At 38.3% G+C, this 22509-nt stretch overlaps 1 protein-coding gene across 6 annotated transcripts in view; it reads left to right on the forward strand.

Moving 5' to 3' along the window:
* The window catches only part of LOC124230766 (nesprin-2-like), a 298061-nt gene that overhangs the window by 159026 nt on the left and 116526 nt on the right, over nt 1-22509 (forward strand). For all 6 annotated transcript variants that reach the window (XM_046647128.1, XM_046647127.1, XM_046647130.1 and 3 more), the window contains exons 48-55: nt 213-2310; nt 3964-4286; nt 6728-6872; nt 7707-7925; nt 13809-14074; nt 15264-15432; nt 18393-18548; nt 20885-21025. In XM_046647128.1, the coding sequence (XP_046503084.1) occupies nt 213-2310; nt 3964-4286; nt 6728-6872; nt 7707-7925; nt 13809-14074; nt 15264-15432; nt 18393-18548; nt 20885-21025 (3517 nt within the window). The remainder of the gene's footprint in view (nt 1-212; nt 2311-3963; nt 4287-6727; nt 6873-7706; nt 7926-13808; nt 14075-15263; nt 15433-18392; nt 18549-20884; nt 21026-22509) is intronic.

Raw genomic sequence — 22509 nt, forward strand, 5'->3', positions numbered from 1 at the left:
CGGTAACAAATGGATTAGATGTTGTAGTAATTTCTCTTAGTCCTAGACTAACCTTTGTGCGAGGTTCTGATTTTTATTTTAAGGACAGAGTACTCTTATAGACAATCTAATCTTCTGTGAATTCAAAGTAGAATTAATTTCTTTTAATGACCTCTAACTGTATGTGGATATATAATAGATATTAACAAGCTCCATTTTTCTTCTTTTTCTAGGGGATCACTAGACAGTGCAACCTATCTGGACAAAATTAAAAAATTCCTGGCATCAATAGAAAAAGAGAAAGGCTCTTTAAGCAAGGTGAAAATAGAATGGGAAAATTTATCAAACTGTCTGACTGACATGGATAAGAAGTTGTTGGAAAGCCAGATCAAGCAACTCGAACATAGTTGGGAGCATGTGGAACAACTGGTCCAAAAGAAGTATACTCAACAAGTAGTGGAACACGAGGAATTTACATTTCTCATGAGTAAGATTCAAGACCTGGAGACTCGTCTGCAGCAGCAGCAGCAGTGTTTAATGTTAAGGCTGAACTCTCCAGAACAGGAAGAGAAGCAAAGCATAGTTGCCTTGGCTGCTGAACTCCACACTATCAAGCATAGATTTTCTGTTTTGAAGGGGCAAACTGAACTTCAGATGAAGAGGATTTGGGGAGAAAAAGAAAAGAAGATTTTGGAAGATGCAATAAATAATTTGCAGAGGCAATTGGAAGCATTGGAGCCATTAAACATAGAAGTGGAAAATCAGATCAAGAATTGTGATGTAAGGAACGAGATGAAGGAGACTATCTTATGGCTCAAGAATCTGTTAGGTGAACTCATTCCTGCCATTTCCCTTTTCCCAGACAACATTCTTTTACAGATTAGAAAATGCAAGGTGACACATGATGACATTCTGGATAAGCAGCAGGCTGTGGAGTCATTGGTCAAAGAGGTCAAAGATAACATTCCTAACTTTACAGCACATGAGAGCGATGATTTAAATAACCTCCTACAGGACTTACAAAATCAATACCAAATGCTAGTTTTAAAATCAACTCAAAGATCACAGCAATTAGAATTTAAATTGGAAGAAAGAAGCAAATTTGTTGCATCAATAGAGAAGGTTCAGCTTTCACTTCAAGGAAATGAAACACTAATAATTCCCCAAATGGAAACAACTTCCACAGAAACTGAACTGGAACATCAGCGTGTCATTTTGACAACTTCTCAGAAGGAATTGCGAGAAATTGAGAGTGTACTCTCAGCATGTCTTGAGGAACTAACAGACATCTATAAGGATCTAAGTGTGTTTGAAAAATTATTTCTGGATGATCAGTTGAAAAATCTTAAGACTAGAGCCAACAGAACTCAAAGATTCATTCAGACTAAACATAATCAAGTAGAACACAAGCTAAATTTTTACAGAGAATTCCATGAAAAAACATCTGCACTTCAGAAGGAGGTTGATAATATACAGCACAATGAACTGCTGCTACATCAAGAAGTAAATCAAGATGTTAAAGAGCACTCCTATCATCTTAAAGACCGACTCGCTGGTATTCAATCTAGCATCTTACGAGTATTGAAACTTAAAGAAGTGTTTGACTGTGCAGGACTAAACTGGGATTGTTCACAACTTGACCAGTTGCAAACTCTAGTATTTCAAAAAGAAAAGGAACTTGAAGAAAAAATTAAGCAATTGGACACATTTGTGGAAGAATATGGCAAATATCAAGCATCCCTAAGTGAATTGAGGGCTGTGGATTTGCAAATTAAGAAAAGGGCTGAAGCAGTACTAAAAACGCCTAATACTTCATCAGAAAGCAGTCTGCTCAATGCTCAGATTTTGAATCAGAAAATAGAGAAAGCCATATGCTTGTCTCATGAGATAATAAAGAAATTAAGTGAAAATAAAGCCTTCGATGACTCATTCAAAGAGAAAGAAATACTACAAATAAAGCTGTATGTAGAAGAACATGGTACATTGCGCACAGTTCTCCAAAACATAGCACTAGAATTCCAACCGAAAGAAATGGATGAAGAGAATTTTCAGGACAAACTGGAACATTCCTTACATGTTTTAAATCAGATAAAATCTCAGTTACAGCAGCCTTTACTTATAAGTTTGAAAACCGAACATATTCAAAGTGAAAAGGATCATTGTGAAGCGTTTCAAGAACAAGTTCAGGCAGAAATATGTAGCGTTAGAGCTGTGACTGTTGCTGAGAAGCAAAGAGAAGAAAACTCTTTTGAAGCCAGTGATACGGAGTCAAAATTACGTGACATTGAAGATCTTCACATGCAGCTTAGTGCAAGTCTTGATTTGCGCACAGTAAGTTTTTTTTTTAATTCAGTGGTTAATTCATTTATCTTTATGTCATGATTTTATGTTTTAATCTAGTTAATGTCTACACTTCTCAAGAAGTTACAGGTTCCACAGGAAAATTCTCTACAGGAGAATAGCCATTTAAAAAATTGCAATGGGCTGGTTTATAATCCCGACTCATTCTACATCTAAATTCTTTGTCTTATAGTTTAGAAGAAGATGAGTTTGACACCTTTATTTCTATATTCCTTGTAGCATCTGTTGAGCTCAGGACAAAGTTTGGGTTTTTTTTGTTTGTTTTTTAGAAAGAGTAGGGCATGGTGGAAGAAATATGGTGTAGAGAAACACAGAATAATAACTCCACATTTACTTAGGATTTACAATGTCTAGGCACTGTGCTGAACGCTTTACCTTTAATTGTCACAGCAACTCTGGGAGGTGGGTGCTATTATTAGCCTCATTTTAAAATAAGGAAATTGAAGTTCAGAAACATTCATTTTCTCACGGTCTTGTAACACTAACAGAACCAGGATTCAAGTTGAGATCTGTCTGATTCTAGTGCAGGGTCATCAAATTAAGGCCCGTGGGCCAAATTGCCCACAGTGCCTGATTTTATAAATAAAGTTTTATTGGAACACAGCCATGCCCATTCCTTAGTGGATTGTCTACAGCTGCTTTCATGCTACAACAACAGGATTGAGTCATTGTGGTAGTCCAGATGGCCTGCAGAGCCTAAAATATTTAGTCTGACCCTTTACAGGAAAAATATGCTGACCTCTGTTGCAGAGCAACTCCAACATACTCCCTCCTTTCCTGCAATAGTAGGGTAGATGTCTTAGACATCATTGGAACACAGTGCTTCATACAATGCCTTTCACTGTTTTCTGAATTGTCATGTTGAATTTATAGAATGGGAAAATTAACTCTCTTCTTTAATTCAGAGTTATTAGATAATATATTTGAAATATTTTGAAAAGTATAAATGCTATCAAAATATAAACTAAGATTGTGAACTCTAATATGTTCTTTAAATTGGTACTTTACAAATGTGGAGTAAATTGAGTACTTTTTTATTGTTTTTAATGCAGTTTCAAGAAACAATGTACGTAAATCCTCAAAATAATATGATTAGAGCTGGAATGGAAGGGCCCTTTAAAGCCATTTAGTTCAACTGTTTGTTATTTCAATGAGAAGACTGGGCTCTGGAGACATTAAGTGTTGTGTTCAAAACTAAAGTTAGTGGCAGAGCCATTAATTTTAAAACACAAGAGGTCTGTAGGTTTTTGTTTGTTTTCATTTTTTTCCCCCACAAATATTGACTAAGGTTATATACATTAAATATATTTAATTGTTTTCTTTAATTCATAGTCTAATATGAGTTCTAGAGCAGAAACATATATCATTAGACATTCATGAGATGTATTTTTGAATTTAGATTATATTTCTTATTAAATCTGGAAACAATTTTTCTTTATGCAATTAAAGTTATTCATTTTTAAATACCAGTATGCTATGGTCAAACTAAAAATAAAAGAGTTAGGATGCTAACTCTTAGAAGACCCAGAGACATGTTACGAGTGCACCACAAAAATTCATGAATGACAAAAATCCCAAACGTTTGACAATTTTGTCACAGCATTTAATCTCCTGTTTCACCAGAATGTCTTGAATGATGCTCATGAAAATATGACACACTATAATGAAGCAGTCACCAGGGCGATGAGGATCATCGCTGCCTTTGAAGCCATCTTTGCATCCCATAGAGTAGACCTTGATAATCCACAAGAAGCACTAGGGCGGCCTCGCCGGAAACAAGAGGAATTGGAATCCACAATAGCAGACATTCAGGACCTCACCGAGAAACTGGAGGCTGTATCCAGCCCTGAAGCCAAACAACAACTTCAGTGTACTTTACAGGAATTGGTTTCTAAGAACGCAGCCGTGAGAGAGGCGGGCAAAGTAAAGGAGGCCGAAATAGAAAGGTAGGTTCTTCTTTCTAAAGGTAATGCTTTAAGACCAAAGTACAGATTTTTTTAAATATAACTAATGTACACATTAGAAATCCTTTGGAAAAGTACCCCAAAAATCACTCTGTAAAGAAAACCATGGCAAATACTTTATTATTTCTTATTTAATATTGAGTACATACAACAGAATGTTTAAAAAAGTCTGCATATGATAAAACAAACAGCTTTGTACCCAAAGGTTCAAAGATAAACATCATGACTTTTGAATTCTCTTGTGGGCCCCTTCCCTCTCTACTCAGAAGTAACTATTATCCTAAGTTTTTTATTGATAATTTCCTTGCTTTTAAAAATATCTTTACTATGTGTTTGTGTTCTGTTTTCTTGTATGTGTATTCTTCTGCGACTTCATTTTTTTCAAACTCATCATTATGATCCTGAAGTTTATTCATATTCTTTTTTTTTTTTTAAGATTTTATTTTTCTTTTTTCTCCCCAACGGCCCCTGGTACATAGTTGTATGTTTTTTTAGTTGTGGGTCCTTCAAGTTGTGGCATGTGGGATGCCACCTCAGCATGGCCTAATGAGTGATACCATATCTGCACCCAGGATCCAAACCGGCAAAACCCTGGGCTACCGAAGCAGAGCACACGAACTCAACCACTGAGCCACGGGGCTGGCCCCTCACATTCTTGGCTGTGGTAGAATTCAGTCACCCAATTATTGGTAGACATTTGAGTTGCTTCCAGTTTTTGCATTCACAAACAGTGCTACTAAGAACATTTTTAAATGCAAGAGCTTCCCTTGTGTATATATGTACCTAGGATTGTGATTGCCAGGTCAAAGTGTATGCACACCTTAAATTTTTCATTTCAAATGATTTTACCCCTTTCTACTCAAATCAGCAGCATATCAGTGTTCCAGTTGCCCTGTGTCCTTGCCACCACTTGATATCATGAGATTTAATTTTTACCAGTCTGATGGGTGAGAAGTGATATTTCCTTGTGGCTTTAATTTGCATCGCTATTACTGCTAATGAATTTGAACCTCCTTTTTGAATATTTCTCTGTCATTCATATTTCCTCTTCTGAAAAATGCCTATTTAAGCCTTTACCCAGTTTTTATTGGGTTGTTCATCTTTTTCTTATTGATCTGAGGGATTTATTCTATATTTTGGAGTCTGGTCCTTTGTGGTACATGTGTTATAGATGTCTTTACAGAGAGGGTCTCCTATGAAACACCCATCTTGAGATGAGCTCCAGGCTTTCTCCTCTGTCCCCATTCCAGGAGAAGGTCAACAAAACTGAAACTCAGCAAATCCCCTCAAAGTGAAAAAGTGGCCCTAGAGCTCAGCTTATTTCTCTGTATTTCCACTTTTACATAGTTTGAGACCTCTGAATATTCCTTAATTACTTGCTGGTTTATTATTGGGTTTTAATAATTTGAAAAAATATATATTTGATGTTGATTTTTAAATTGTTTTCAGTGTAGGATTTACGCTATATCTATTTTGTAAACATAATTTTATTCATAGTGCTGCTTTGTTTTTCTTCTGGGAAAAATTTGTCCTGAGCTAACATCTGTTGCCAATCTTCCTTTCTCTTTTCTTTTCCCCTCCTCTAAGCCCCAGTGCATGGTTGTATAGTCTGGTTGTAGGTCCTTCTAGTTCTTCTTTGTGGGTCCCCACCACAGCATGGCTACTGACACATGAGTGGCATAGATTCACGCCTGGGAACCAAACCTGGGCTGCTGAAGCAGAGCACGTTGAACTTTAACCACTATACCATCAGGGCTGGCCCTCATAGAGTTTTTTAATATATCACAAAATTATGCCATATAAGAAATATGCTGCTTTTCCTTTACTTTGAGCATGAGCTCTTTTCCTTGTTGTGACACAAACTTCATAAAAGTAATTGTAATTGCTGTATAATATTTTATAAAATGGATTCTTGTAATTTACTTAACTATGCCTTTTGTTACACATAAAGTGTATTCCAATTTTTGCCATTTTAATTAATACTCTAATAAGTAAGAAGGTCTTACTGTGCAAAAGGTTCTTTTTCAGGTTTAGGATAAATTCCTTATATTAGGATTAATTCCTTAAGATAAATTGCAGAAGTTGAATTAATGGGTCAAAAGATATGAGCATGTTTAATGCTAACTGGTTTTCTACAAGAACTGTACCAATTTAACACCTCATTAGCAGTGTTCAAGAATGCAGTTTTCCAAGGTGGGTGTTTTGAGAACAGTCTTATCTGCCTGTTAAAGTTTGCATTAAAGTCTCGTGCAAGTGCCCATGAGGAGGAGGAGGGAGTCAATAAAAATTTTTGAAATACGTTGAATAGCAACAAGAAATTACAGTCTGTTTTTTATTGTGTTCAGAATTCATTCTGGAAAGTTCAGAATTTATTGCACTAAATAAAATGTAATATCACCTTTTTTCTAACTGTGCCTCACTAGGTGTCTCGAGAATTACAAATGCTATAGAAAAATTAAAGAGAAAATTTACACTAATCTCAACCAAATGGAGACGGTTCTCGGGCAGGCCATGTCCCCGTTGCCCGTATCTTACAAAGAAGCTTTGGAGCGCTTGGAACAGAGCAAGGTACCAGTATTTGCAAATCTCCAGTAAGACTGTGCACAAAAACTTGGCAGAAAGAGCAGGTGGAGGCAGCAGGGAATTTGCCTCTGTTGTGACCCAGAGAAATCTTTAACCTGAGTGGTACACTCCAGAGAATTCCTCAAACCAAAAGAACAACGGTTCTGAGAAAATGAATCAGTTGGGTTCACAGGACAGTTCTCTCCCCAGTAGCGTACTGTCCTTATTGATTGCTCTTTCTAAACCTTTACCTCTCGTGTTATTTTCTTGGACGTTGCTGGATCAATGACAGAGAACTTAATGCAGCTGTCATGAGTGCTAGATTCTCGTTACTTCTTATACCCTGTTACAAAGCAATTTTAATTTTTGCTTATTTTCGTGTGTTAGAATTTATGGTATTATGTTATTAGGATTTGGGTGAGAACATTCTAAATCATCTGTGCTTAACATTCACCCCAAAACAAACAAAGAACAAAAAACCTAAATAATGGTGGTTGATACAGTAAGTATTGTACAAATTAATACCTAGTAATACAGGAGACTTACATTAAAATAAAATGAACTGGTAGGATATTTGCCTTTGAAACACATTCTTACTTGGAAAAATTGGTTTATGGGACATTATTTGTCCCCATAGTTCCAAATTCATGTACACTACAATAGTACATAGATAATTCTCATCTGTCTCAAACTGGCTTCCAAAGGGCCTAAAAAATGGATCATGTAATATTTATGGATGATTTAAAATTATTACATGTTCAAGATTTAAAATAGTTTATAAGTACCAGGAAAATTAATAGACATTATATCCTTCCTATTCCTTTTCTTTTCTTTCTTAAGGCCTTGGTATCAAATCTCATATCAACCAAAGAAGAGTTAATGAAACTACGACAGGTCCTCAGACACTTGAGGCCTGCATGCACAGACAGCGATGGCGTATGTCTGTTCAGAACCGCGTCGGCTCTGTGGGAGAAATGGCTGAGTTTGCTGGAAGCTGCTAAAGAGTGGGAGATGTGGTGTGAAGAGCTTAAGCAGGAGTGGAAATTTGTCAGCGAAGAAGTAAGTGCTTCAATTTCAACAGTCAAACTATACAGTTTCCTAACAAATGTCATTTAAACTGTTCTGTTACTTTAATTTTGTTTTTATTATTTAAAACGCCTCCTCAACATCACATATACGTAACACATAAATGCTTACAGAGGTCAGGTCCTAGTAAGATAATCTCCAAGAAATGATTCAAATTCTTTCAGAATAATGGCATTTTTCTTTCTGGTATCAGATCATTCTTATAAATAACTGACTACTTGCTCATTCGATACCGTCAGGTAAGTTACACCCCTCTTTAAAAAAGTGGTCTCTACATCGCACTGAAGGTTAGAATTAGGTGATAATCATAATAACCAACTGTAAATGGAAAACCTCCAGTCTTTTCCTTCCTGTGTGGAGAAAATCCAGTTCTTCTCTCCTGTGTGTTTCTTCCCTGGTCATGTCTTTTACCTTCACAGGGAACACTTCACTTCTGACACTTCTGGTCACCAAATGTGTGGAGGTTTTTCCCCACACCAACGAGCAAGTCTCGGACACCAGCTGAGTGTCCTACAGTTTACCTCAGTTCTGACACTATCTCCCTGTAGTTCCCCCCATCCCCCACTTCAGTCGCCAGTCGCAGGTCCAGGTTATCACCTGTGCTTCTAACCAACTGACTGTGGATCAGAGGTTCCAACCACCTCCTCCTCAGATTCGATTAATTTGCTACAGCAGCTCGCAGAACTCAGGGAAACACTTAAGTTTACTAGTTTATTCAAGGATGTGATAAAGGATGCAGACGAACAGCCAGGTGGAAGAGATGTGTAGGGCAAGGTGTGAGGGCCGGGGTGCAGAGCTTCCATGCCCTTTCCTGGTGCTCCATTCTCCTGGCTCCTCCATGTGTTTGTCAGCCTGGAAGCTCTCCAAACCTGGTACTTTTGAGATTTTATGGAGGCTTCATCATGTAGGCATGATCGATCATTAATTACATTTTCAGCTCTCCTTCCCTCTCAAGAGAATGGAGGCGGGGCTGAAAATTTCACGCTTCTAAGCATGGCTTCATTTTTCCAGTGACTAGTCCGCATCCGGGAGCCATCCAGGAACCCAACCAGAGTCACCTCATTAGAACAAAAGACAGTCCTGTCACTCAGGAAATTATAAGGATTTAAGGAGCCCTGTGTCAGGATCTGAGATCAAAGACCAATATTAGAACAAGAGATGCTCCTGTGTTGTTTTTTTTTGAGGAAGATTAGCCCTGAGCTAACTGCTGCCAATCCTTGTCTTTTTGCTGAGGAAGACTGGCCCTGAACTAACATCTGTGCCCATCTTCCTCTACTTTATATGTGGGACGCCTATCACAGCATGGCGTGCCAAGTGGTGCCACGTCCGCACCCGGGATCCGAACCGGTGAACCCCGGCCCGCCGAAGCAGAACGGGTGCACTTAACCCCAGCGCCACCGGGCCAGCCCCCGCTCTTGTGTTCTTATTACCTAGGAAATTACAAGGGTTTTAGGAGCTCTGTGCCAAGAACTGGGGCAAATACCAATAATATATATCGTCTGTTATCTCACACCAGCTAATTTTGAAATTAACCATAATTGTTAACTATGGAAATTAACTACAATTGTTAAGTGTTGACCTAAAAATATGTGAGATATTCTTTCTGAAAAGTGTCTCAAAGAAAACCTCCATAATATATATCAATCACAGACGTTAATTTCACCATGCTTCAGGACTCAAGTATCACATATATTTAGAAAGAAAATTTAAAATAGTATGAAATTATCTTAGGGTATTCTTTAATCTTTCCAAAGGACCAGGTATAAATGAGGTACAAATCAGAACATTAAATGAAAATCCTTCTCTCTTATTCATGTCAAATTTCCTGCTGAATTTACTGAAGTGAGAAATATAGTGAATCAATAGTCGATTGGATGTAGTTCACATGCTTTGGGATTTAAATATTTATCACTATTGTATTTTCCTGCTTAAAACTCAATATTCTTGAAAGTGAATATCATTTTGGTGGTGCTGGTGGGGTTTGATTAGTAAATAGTCTCTTGAATGTTAAAGCTCTAAGAAATTTTGCAAATTGTCCTTTCAGCAGGGCTGCAGGCTTCCAGTTCTTTCCCATCCATGGAAGCACCGTGTATTGGGTTCCTCCAGGAGGCTGTGTGCTGTGCCCAGTGGGCAGTTCACACACGATGCCACTGAGTCCTTGCATCGCCCTTAGGAGTTAACTATGATTAGCATTTTATTGAGGGGGAAACTGAGGCACTGAGAGAATTAAGTTGGCACCAAATCTCCCAGCTAGTGAGTGAGCTGGGGCTGTGGGCTGGAGCCGTGTCTCTTTTGCTCACTGCTATAACTTTAGAATCCAACACGGCCTTGCGCTTACCGGGCTCATAGTAAGTATTTGTTGAGAGACCACCCTTATTCAAACCCAGGTGTAGGTTAATGCTAAATTTTTGTTCTTTTTATTTTATTACATTGTCTCTCTATTGGTATATACTCATTTGCAATTATATTTTATTAATTCAGACCCCATTCATTTAGAACTTTGTAATTATTCATACGGACATTTGGCAGTATCTGCTAACAAAGTGTGTTCTTCAAAGAGTAGCACAAACAGTATGTCCTCATGTAATAACACTAACAACAACTGCTGCTGATACTTATGGAGCACTTCCTGTGTGTCAGGCGTCGTTCTAAGCTCTTTATGTGTATTATCTTATTTGTCCTCAAAAGAATCCTATGAGGGAGATATTTTTATTATCCTTGTTCCATAGGAAAGTGAGACCCAGTGAGATCACGTGATTTGCCCAAATTCACAAGTGAGCGGTAGAAAAGCGTTCAAACTTACACTCCAGAGTTTAACCACTAAACTATCATCTTAAATGATATTTACATAGATCAAATCCGTGTAAGATTTTAAAATAGCTTTTATCCATTCAATAAAAACTACATCATCTAAAGACCTTTACATGCAAGATTCTGTTAGCATGGTTGGTGCTTTAAATGTGACAAGGTGAATTTCTGTTTTTAAAATATCTATAGTAATACAATCATCCAGTGTCTTCCTGGACTAAAGGATTTGTAGAAGTCGATTTTTTTTTTTTTTGAGGAAGATTTGCCCTGAGCTAACTACTGCCAATCTTCCTCTTTTTGCTGAGGAAGACTGGCCCTGAGCTAACATCCATGCCCGTCTTCCTCTACTTTATACGTGGGACGCCTACCACAGCATGGCTTTTGCCAAGCAGTGCCATGTCCGCACCCAGGATCCAAACTGGCAAACCCTGGGCCACCGAGAAGCAGAACGTGCGAACTTAACCACTACACCACTGAGCCAGCCCAGAAGTCAATTTTTGAAAAATGTTTAAACTCTGTTTAAACTTACAAATTAAAAAAGTAAGTTTAAATTTACTATTTTTTGCTCCCAAAATCTTAACCTCCCTGTTTTCTAAACACAATCTGCTTGATTTAGTTATTCATTTCTGGTTATTCAGAATCATCATGTTATTCTTTGATGATCATAATATGCTAGAATAAAGTCATATCTGCAAAGATAATTAGAAGTGGAAGGCTGGCTTCTTCCCTGTGTAGCAAAAGTTCAAAAGTCACTTCTGTGTTAGTTCCTGTTTCTGCTAGTTGCAGGTTTTTCCGTCCCCTTCGCTATGTTTACTTTTGGTGCAACTGTGGTTCCTTCTCCCTTTTTAGATTCCACTTTAGAATTGACTGTGAACCTAAAAGTTTTATAACTAATTTTATTAGAATTCTGTGTCCAAGGAAAATCATCCGGGGGCTGCAGAGCCTCTTCTAGGTGCAAGAGTCAATGGTTATCCTCGTGGCAACTATTTTACTGATTGGAGGCTGTCTTCACCCTTTTGAGCATAGTTTGTTGAGTTTTGACAACTGCATACAGTCACATGACCACCAAGAAAATCAAGATTTACAACATTTCCATCCCCCAAAAAAGTTCCCTTGTGTCCCTTTGTAGTCAGCCCCTTCCATCACCGCCAGCCCCTAGCAACCATTGATCTGTTCTGCTGTTTCCAGAATGTCAAGCAAATGCACTCGGATACTTGGTGGCCTTTTGACTTGGCTTCTTTTCACTAAGCATTATGCATGTGAGCTTCATTCCTGTTACTGCTTGTAGCAGAGTTTGTTTCTTTTTATGCCTGAGTAATATTCCATTGGTGGATGTATAACAGTTTGTTTATCCACTCACAAGTTGCAGAATTGCCTTGATTTTGAGTAAAATTATTGTCCTAATAAAAATCATTTTTCCTCTTTGTGTTCTCCACCTTATCACTGACCCACTGTAGCAGACAGCAGGGCTTGAGCCGCGGCTTGTAGGCAAGTGGTTGATTTTGGAAAGTGATCCCAGGGAACAGGAGTAGGGATTGGAGAACTGAAGCAGGAAAGGTCGGAGCCCTTAGTTGCTTTACTCTTACTGGGTCCCATTGGTGCAGTTGCCCATTTATGGTTATTACCAGGCACAGAAGCCCCAAGAGATGCTCCATGAAGTCCTGGTTTACAGACATAGTTTTTCCACCCCTACTGTATATTGGAGACCCCAGATCTACAATTGCCTCTGTCAATATAGCAATTCCTTTCTTTGGATGCTGGTTCTCCAACGGGGGGGGGGACACAAAATGACCCGGCGGAGGCTTTATCTCGTTCCCTGGTGGAAGTGTAGCTGCCTGCCCGAGAACGAGGACTTCCAACCCAACTGAGTTTAGGTTTGAGGTGATGGAAAGCACAAATTCCATAACTGGGTCTCTTGGAGAGGGGCCAGTCTACACCTGCACCCATGTATTCTAGTGACGGGGGACCCAGCTAGATCCTGTGGTCCAAGTGGCAGGGCAGCTTATACCTCAGCCCAAACTCTCCAGCAGTCAGTGCCTCTTTTTTTCCAGGCTCCCCTCAACATTGGAACTGAGCAATATTTGCAAGTCGAGCATGTACTGCCTCCAAAATCCCAATAGACGTATCCAGTGCTGTGCTGCTTTTTTAGCGATAGAAGTACAAGATCAGACAACATGATCTTTACCTTATAGAAGTCCTGGCATGCCCCAGACCATTGCGCCCCTGGAAACTTAATTGATGCTGGGGCTTCTGAGTTTTCCTCTGGTGTGTCTTACAGGGCCCCCAGGTCCTCCTTCATCATTTCAGTTACCACGATATCATAAATGTAGTGGACTGTGTGATGTTCTGTAACGTCAAGAACGTCATGCCTGACTCTGTTTGAACATAGAGCAGGAGAGTTAACAACGCAGGGCAGAATGTGACAAATGTGTGATGTTGGTAGAACTCCAATTTCTAGATATACGATGTATTTCTGGGGTCTGCACATAGCAGTGGTTAATAAATACGTGATTAATTCAATAATCTGGGCTACTTTCCCTTTGGTGTGGGTGTCAGGGTAATGAGGACCGACTGGACTTACTTATGTGAGCATATTGGAATCAGATATGAAAGAAAAGAGATCTGTAAAAATTATCCAGTAGTTGCCCAACCTGTTATAATTGGTAGATGCAACTTGGTGGAGTGCATTCTAACTACCTTATGGATATATCAGGAGAAATAATTGCCTTATGCAACTGAAATATGAAGAGGAAAGAAATTATTTATGAAAATATTCAACAGTGTTTCCTTCAGCTCTTATAACAGCAGTACTTCCTTTTAATCACACATCTACATGCTCAGTAGCTGGCAGTCATGGGCTACTGATAGTGGAGGAATAATTTTCCCAGCTACGGGAAGACAAATACTGCCTTGAACTAGGATGTAGCATTAGGAACCCTTTGAAGAGCTGGTATACAAAAATGATGGTTGCAAGGTATGTTTGAGATCCTGAAATGGTCAAAGTATGTTTTATTTATTTTAGCTCTCTTTTTTTGTTTACTGAATTAGATTGAACGAGAAGCAATTATTTTAGATAATCTTCAAGAAGAACTCCCTGAAATTTCCAAAACAAAAGAGGCAGCCACCACAGAGGAGCTCTCTGAGCTGCTGGACTGTTTATGCCAATACGAAGAGAATGTGGAGAAGCAGCAGCTGTTACTGACCCTGCTTCTTCGGCGCATAAAAAGCATCCAGAATGCTCCTGAAAGCTTAGAGGCTGTGGAAGCTGTTCCAGCATTTCAAGAGATTATGTCTATGCAAGAACGATGCAACAAGTAAGATTTAAGAAAAACTATTAAGAAAACATACTTGACAACTCAGGCTTAAAATTTAGAAAATATTGAATTTTGAGATTATAGATTATAGAAATGTATGGAATAATGACAAAATGATACAACAGAATTGAGTCAACACTGATAGGTATAAAAGGGGATGCAAAAGATTAACAGCCATAATTAAAACAAGCACCTCGTCTCCATCCTGGTATTACTGAGGGTGAATATCCTTCCATTTTTTTTTAATGTTTACTGTTTTTCTAATTTATAGGAGGTTTAGAGAATGTGGACAATTATAAAGATTAATATAAAACCCACCTTTAATCTCAGCACTCTGCAACAACCACTGCCAATCGCTTTTTTACAATTACAATTACAATATTTTTAAACAAATTGTGGTCATAGTACTTATACTGTTTTTTATTCTGCTCAATCATTTATCAACATATCATGTTTATTTTCCTGTGCCATTAAATGATCTTTAAAACATAGCTGTACAATATTTCACCATGTGCATATGCCATAATTTATTTAACCAAGCCCCTCATGTTGGACCTTGAAATTCTAGGTAATTTTTTTTTTACCTTTATAAACACTGTGGTGACTATTCTTATGCTAGAATCTCTATCTGCATTTGTGATTAATTCATTGAGAAAGATGCTGAGAAGTAGAACCATTGGATCAAAGGGTATAATAAATATATGGCTAGAGATACTTAGGAAATAGCTTTCAGGAAAGATTTTCCTCACTTAAATTCCCCTACTAATATGGTGGCTACATCCACAGCAAATGGGGTCAGCTGAGAAAAAAAGGCTAGTGGAGTTGTCTGTCCCCAAGAACCCACCCGGTTCGGTTAGGTGTGTGAACAGAGTTCACACACCTAAGTCATGTTCATTTGAACTCAGTTGTAATTTCTTGATTACAATGAGAAAAAGGGCATAGAAATGATAATTGGAATGTAAAACCTGAAAAGAGGGTATTTGGGGATGAAAGATTTAGAGAGGTTTTTGATTGAGTGATAGAGTTGATATATATTTGTATATGTAGTATATGAATCATTGAAAACTGTTGCTTTTCTCTCAGGAAAACTTCTTTTGTGAGCTCTGCAGACATTGTATTAATTGTTGAAATGAAACTATTTCACAGAAAAGCAGATAGAGAAACACTTTATTTTGATGCTGTGTTTTAGGCTTTTGCAGAAAGTTAAAAAAAATAAGGAAATGATGCAGAAGGAAATCCAAGAAAGACATTCTTTCACAAAAGAAATAATTAGTTTGAAGAATTTATTTCAACAAACCACAACTTCTTTCCAAAATATGGCATTACAAGAGGACCCAGAAAAGGCAGAAGAGTTTGAGGTAAGTGAGGAATGAACAGTGAATGTGGCTGATACAAGGTCCACAGTCTTGAATCTGAAGTCCTTGGGGCAGAGGTAGCTTAGTGACTAGAGTGGAGGGAGTGGTCCAGGAGAAAAGAAGGCATGTGCAAAAGCCCTGTGGCATGGAATGGGCAGAGTGACAGGAGATCAGTGCAGTTGAAGTGCAGAGAGTGGAGTTGAGACCAGGTTCAGAAGTAAGCCAGTCAGGACCAAGCAGCCCTTTTTCAGCCACATTTCAAGTGTGTTTAGTGGACAGGGGCCTTAGACTCTTGAGTAGCATGTCAGACTACTCCTTTCACTAGGGTGTAATGTCTCATCTCTGATAGAATGGAACTGTTTTTACTTACAACACTGTGACACCAAATGTGTGGGGTTTTTACCCCCACACCAACCTATTCTTCTACTCTGTGGAAACCAATTGGGTGTCCTACAATTCAATTCAATTCTAACACTAACTACCGGGAAGGAGTTAGCACAGACCTCACAGGTTAAGAGCTAATTCCTTCAAGACCACCCCGACTTCAGACACCAGTGGCAAGTCCTAGGCCTCCGTCCTTCTGACTGACAGGCTATAAATCACGCCTTCCCGGGACTTGCTCCTCAGGTTCAATAATTTGCTGGAATGTCTCACAGAAGTCAGGAAAGCATTTTACTTACTATTACTGGTTTATTATAAAGGATACAACTCAAGAGTAGCCCAAATGGAAGAGACGCGTAGGGCAATGTTTAGGCGTGGGAGCACAGAGCCCCCATGCCCTCTCTGGGTGTGCCATTCTCCCAGCACCTTGATGTGTTCACCAACTCCAAAGTTCTGCACACCTTGTCATTTAGGGGTTTCTATGGAGGCTCCATTATATGGGCATGATTGGTTAAATCGTTAGCTGTTGGTGATTAACTCAACCTCCAGCCCCTCTCTCCTCTCTGGAGGTTGGGGAGTGGGTCTGAAACCTCTAATCACATGGTTGATTCCTCTGGCAACCAGCCCCCCCTTCAGGAGGGGGCTCCTGAAGCTTTCTAGGGGCCCTCCAAGAGTCATCTCATTAGCATTGTCGACGAAAATAATCCATAACCAATCTATAAAGGAAAATTTGGGATGAGTTTATTCTGAGCCAAAATCTGAGGACCATGGCCTGGGGCCTTTCTTCCCGAAGGAAGAAAAGGCACCGAAGAAGTGAGGCATACAGAGTGGTTATATAGCCCCATACAGTATATTTCACATATGATTGAAATGTCCCTCCCACAATAGTCACAAGATTGTCCTGTCGGCACAGCGCTTGATGGACACAGCAGGTAGTGGGTCTGCTATCTCGGAGGGTGTAGCAGGAGGCAAGTCTATTGTCTCGAGCTGAGTGGTCACAGGTGAGCGCAGCAATCAGTTCCTAGCCTAAGGAAAGATGCTGAATCCTTAAGGAAATGCCAATGTTGGGAGAGGGAGGGAAGTTGCACCTTTATCTCAAGTTGCGCCTTTGTTCTTGCCATAGGGAATCTCTAAAGCAGATATACAATGCATGCTCAACAGCCTCGGTCAGGCCCTTTTGGAAAGACAAGGTCAGGCCGAATTAGGTTTACACCAAATGGCTTCCTCATATACTCCAATATATCCTATTGCTTGCCATTTTTATTTGTCAGCATAAACTCAGGTATGCTTGAAAAAGGCTTGTGATAAATAACAAAAGACGCCCCTCTCACCTCTATCCAGGAAATACCAAGGGTTTTAGAAGCTGTGCCAGGAACCCAGGATGAAGACCACATTTATTTATTATATCACAACATGATGTCCCATAGGGACTGTGTACATGCCCCTGTGTCATTTGGGGACTCATGTTTTCAGAAAAATCTCTTCTCGTTCAGATCCAATGGTAACGGGCAAAAATGACATTTGGAAGTTTGTTCAAAAGTTGCATGCTGTTGTTAATCAGAGCTTTTGGTGATCAGAGTTGAAAAAGGAAACTCACTGTCCCTCACAGAAGCAGTCTTTGTGGGGCCGCCATGTACGTGAAGCTCTGAATGAAGACCTGTACCCCGCCTAGGTCTGGATTAAACAGGGTGACGCTATCCCTCAGACTGCCTGAATAGCATTGTTCTTTCACTTTCCCTTTCTAGAGTTGTCCTCTGCTGAGGGTTAAAAGGAAAACAGTCACGCATCATAGTCATTCAAAATCGTAATCATTCTTCAGTGTGGTGACTCAATCCATTAAGACAAATAATGCTACTGAACAGCTACTGTAAAAAAAAAGAAAAAACCCCAAAAAGCCACAGTTAAGTCAAGAAGTATTTTTCTACTTGACCTTTGGGAAACTTTCCCAAACAAATGAGTTTCTCCTTTATAATTAGTGCAGGAGAACGTAGATCAGATTTTGTTTCTAGGCCACAACCAATAGACCATTTGTTCAGGTCTCTTTTATCTCCCCAAACCCACATTCTTTGCGTGGAACTGGAACCCGCCCTTTTCAAAGAAGTTGAGCTCTGCTGGGCTGTCTAATTACATGAAAGCAGACACTTCTGCTTCAAGCACAGGGCTTTTAGTGGCCTTGAATCATTGTGATGATAATGTAGCAAGAAGCAGAAATGGCAACAAGTTAATAACAAAAAAAAACTTCTTTGAAACTTTTTGCTCCTTGCAGCTTTTTAGATCAAGACTGCTACTGAGATACACTGAATCTTAGAGGTACTTTAGAAGCAGGAGATGTTGTAACGTCTTTTCAGGACAATGGTTTGACACTAGGAAGAGATATCAAGTTTAATTCTTCCAAATTGGAAAGCATCCTCTGACCACACTGAGTATCTCTCAGGCTTAAACAGCTTGTATCAATAGTGAGGTTTTGTCATGCAAAGTTTGTCCATTTAAATCCTAAGGATGTGCTGGAAACCTGCTTTCATTTTTAGAGTTAAACTTTTTCCCTGTCCTGTGAGTATTTGAAACTCTCTCGATGTTTTTAGGAGCTTCAAAGCGTTCTTACAAAAGGGAAGCTAACTTTTGAGAATATTATGGAAAAACTGAGAATCAAGTATTCTGAAATGTACACCATAGTCCCTGCAGAGATTGAATCCCAGGTGGAAGAATGCAGAAAAGCTTTAGAAGACGTAGAGGAGAAGGTAATAATAATGTTTGTACTAGTGTTATTATTTATGGAGTTGAATGAATATAAAGAAGGAAATAGCATTTAATGTCACATTTTCATTTGCCCAGATTTCAGCTATGACTATTTTTATAGAGTTTAGCTAATGATAATTTTGTGTATTGAATACCGAGATATTGCTCTAAATAAGTGACATAGATAACAGAATTAGATGATCTGTTTACTTGTAGTCGTCAAGATGCTTAGTTTTTCTTTCGCATTTAAAAGTAGAGTTATATATTATCTTTTACTTGGCTTTTTTTTTTTTTAACTAGAGAAACACTTTAAAATTTGGAGCATGAAGAATACTTTGCTTTAAAACATATTCTCTGTCAACATTCTGAAATTGCAACCCAGGGCTATAAGAACACAAATTTCGCAACTCACTAGGAATAGCACTTAATACAGTGTCTTTCTAATGACGATGGTAACACCACTCTTGCGAAACATGCCTGGGCAAATCTTTATACCTGAAAGTCCAGGTTGGAAGAAAGAGTGAGAAATGGTTCGTAGTCCTGGAGTCTTAGGAGTTTAGCAAGACACTTTTATTGGTTTGTAAAAAGGCAGCCCAAATCCAGCAGAACAAAATTCTCTTTGGTCCAGCATCCACAGAAAGATTTTTGTATTGCTGTTTTTAAGCCTAGAATACCTCTAACTTATTAAATAAAGTAGATATGAAATACACACAAAAAATCAGATTTCAGATTTAGTTCACTTCTATGACAGATTTCTTAGGAAAATCTAACCCATTTAAAAAACATGTAACTCCTAATGTATATATTTATAACAAATCTTGTTGATTTAACACACAAGAAAATCTGTTATGAGATACTTCCTCAAGGATTGCATACATTGATTTTATTTTAAGAGAATACTAAATGCTTTGAGAGAAAGAAAATTCGTTCTCCTGAATGCTTCATGGAATCCCTAACACAGAGAACTAATAATCAAGATCTGCCCTTTAAAAGTAGGGTTGCAAATTTCAACTGTAACTTGTATGTTTGTAACAAACAGCAACTGATGTTTATTGTGTGATGTTTCTAAAGGGTACAGGCAACAGACACAGTACCATTCTGTATAATTCAGGTGTCCGCTTACTTTTCCTAAATCATGATGTCTCCTAATGTACCTAAACGATATACATTTCTGCCGGGAGAATAACTGCCCAAAATACCAGAAAACTTCATTCTGTGGTAATTTGCTACATAGCAATAAAAAAAACTAATACAGGATTAATTTTTTTTTTTTAATTTTGACTGTGGTATGGTCTGTGGAATAAAAACATTTTATGAAAGTGTCAACAGCCTGATGTTGTGAAAAGAGCCTGAGAATCCAGTCTGGGGATTTGAGGCTCCTTGTAGGAGTTCAACCACTACCATGATATGTAACCTTAAGCAAGTCGTTCAGCCTTTGTTTAGCTTCTACATCTGTATACTGTCTGCACTGGAAGGTTCCAGTCACAATGGCTATACAGATAGATTGGTGTTTAAAAGAGTTAAAGGATTTACAAAAGCGTAAAGTATTATTTCATTATTTAATGGCAGTTTGGAGAAAGCCTTATCAACATAACTTTAAAAAAACAGTAATACAAACTAATCAAGTGTTTGAAAAATGACACAGTCAACATTCATTTATCGTCTTTCCTAGCCCAAGTTATTTTCTTAAGAAAATCACTCAGATAAAAAATTACACTGTTTAGCAGCTAGATTTCTGATTGTTGTGAAAACGTACACTAGAAACATTCACACAGAGAAAAACTAAGCTTTGTGCATCTTCAAGAAATAGCTAGTTTCAGAAAATTTTTTCACCCAAATGAATATTAAGATGGGAATTACATTTATTTAAGTCAGTTTGAGGATAGGTTAGGTTGTATTGAAAAGAGTTCTGTGCAGAATATTTCCTCATAAAATGGAGAGATTGTGTAATAAATAATTTGTCTCACAGGAGCTTTTTCATATCATTTGCTCCATGGGAGTGTTTTAAGTTGTCCACTCAGTAGTTTTGCCCAACATAGCACATATCTGTAGTACATACTGTGGATTACATTCAACAAATTTTTGCTTGTTGGTTTCCTTTTCTTTTTATAGATTGGATTTAAAAGGTCAAGTCAGCACAGCTGCTGTTTCTTATTCTGCTAATCTACCCTCTCATTAACACACTAGCCGGTATGGTTTGGTATTTCTCCCTAGCCCTTAAAAGATTTTTATAAGTAAAATCATGTAACAGTGTGACTACCCCTTTTATCATTAGAACCTGTGACTAGAGTGCAGAAAACATCTCTAAACCAAACGTGTCTTTCTCCCATTGTAACAGATTAGCAATGAAGTCTTGAAAAGTTCACCGTCATATGCAATGAGTAGCAAAATAGATGAAATTAACAATGGGCTTTATAATGTTGAAAAGATGTTGCAACAGAAAAGCAAAAATATTGAGAAAGCTCAAGAAATTCAAAAGGTAACATTCTCCTTTAACTTCCTTCGGCATTTGGTATTCCCTCGGCTCATCAGTTGTCACAGAGATCTAACTCAGATCCTTGCGACCACCCTGATGGAGAGTGTCACCTGCAGAGGCTCGCTGGAGAAGGTTGCATGTTCTCACTTTTTCCATGGAGGGAATATGCCCACCTCCCCCCCCCCCCCCCCGAGAGCCTATGGTTGTGAACCAGCCTTTTCACAAGTAAAGGAAATCAAGGATCTTATCGTGGGGAGAATGATATAAAAAATTTTATAAATATATAAATGGAAAAAGCAAAGCTGACATGTCTCTATGTTGGAGCAGTTCTTAGGGTTTTTGGTTTTCTAAGGTGAATTAATGTTGGGGAATATAACATGGAAGATTTATGAAGTGTATTTGATTAAAAAATATTTCAATAGATTGGAATAGATTAACAGCTTTTCTTTAGACTGCAAGGGGAAAGAGGAAAATAGAAATTATGAATTTATTTCCCTTGTAAAATGTCTTAGGAAATAAAGTCTTAGGTAGAAATGTACATAAATGTAATATGTTACCTCTTAACTCCCAAGTAAACTCCTGCATAGGGAAAGCATTCTTATTCTAATCTACATTTTAAGGAAATATTCTAATATGAATGGAGACTTTTAAAAATGGGACAGAATGTGGCTCACCTTTGGACAAAATCTTGGACTCTTAATAAATAGAGGAGCCTAATTTAACAAATGGGTCAGATTTTCCCATTTCAAGAAATTATGTTCTTAAGCAAATATTCAGTAAGAATTAAATATTTCACCTTTGAGATTTCCTCTGCCCAAGACAAGTCCAGGTTTGAATCCAGCCTATTGGTTTCTTGAGCCAAAAGCAGTTGCTACTAATATATGTGGCTAGAATTTTCTACCACTGCATTAATCCTGAGTCAGAGCAGCTATTCTCTTTTTATTAGCTTTATTTTTGCACTTAATAAAAATTGTCTTCTAGGGTTGGCCCGGTGGCCTAGTGGTTAAGTTTGGCGCACTCTGCTTTGGCAGCCTGGGTTTGGTTCCCAGGCACGGACCTACACCGCTCATCGGTGGCCATGGTGTTACAGTGACCCACATACAAAATAGGTGAAGATTGGCAGAGGTGTTAGCTCAGGGCAAATCTTCCTCAGCAAAATAACAACAACAACAACAAAAAGTCTTATAGATTAAGCACATGTATATTCTGGTCTAAATAGGTTCAGGCATTAACTGAAGCCCTTTTTAAACATGATATTACCTCATCACTCTTGAAAGATTAGGGTTATAGTGACCCTGTTTGGTGTCATTCATCTCTGGAAATGTCCAGGTCCTTCTGCTCCTGTACAGCTAATTCATACTGAAATGAATACAGTTAGCGTTAAGAGACCTCATAAAACGTGTTTTTGGTTTAGGTTACAAGTGGTTGCTAGGCGTAAGTGAATAACTTCCTGTGATGTTGTTTTGGTAGCATTTATAAGTGCAAAT

The sequence above is a fragment of the Equus quagga genome, chromosome 20, assembly GCF_021613505.1.
Source record: "Equus quagga isolate Etosha38 chromosome 20, UCLA_HA_Equagga_1.0, whole genome shotgun sequence".
Taxonomy (NCBI): Eukaryota; Metazoa; Chordata; class Mammalia; order Perissodactyla; family Equidae; genus Equus; species Equus quagga.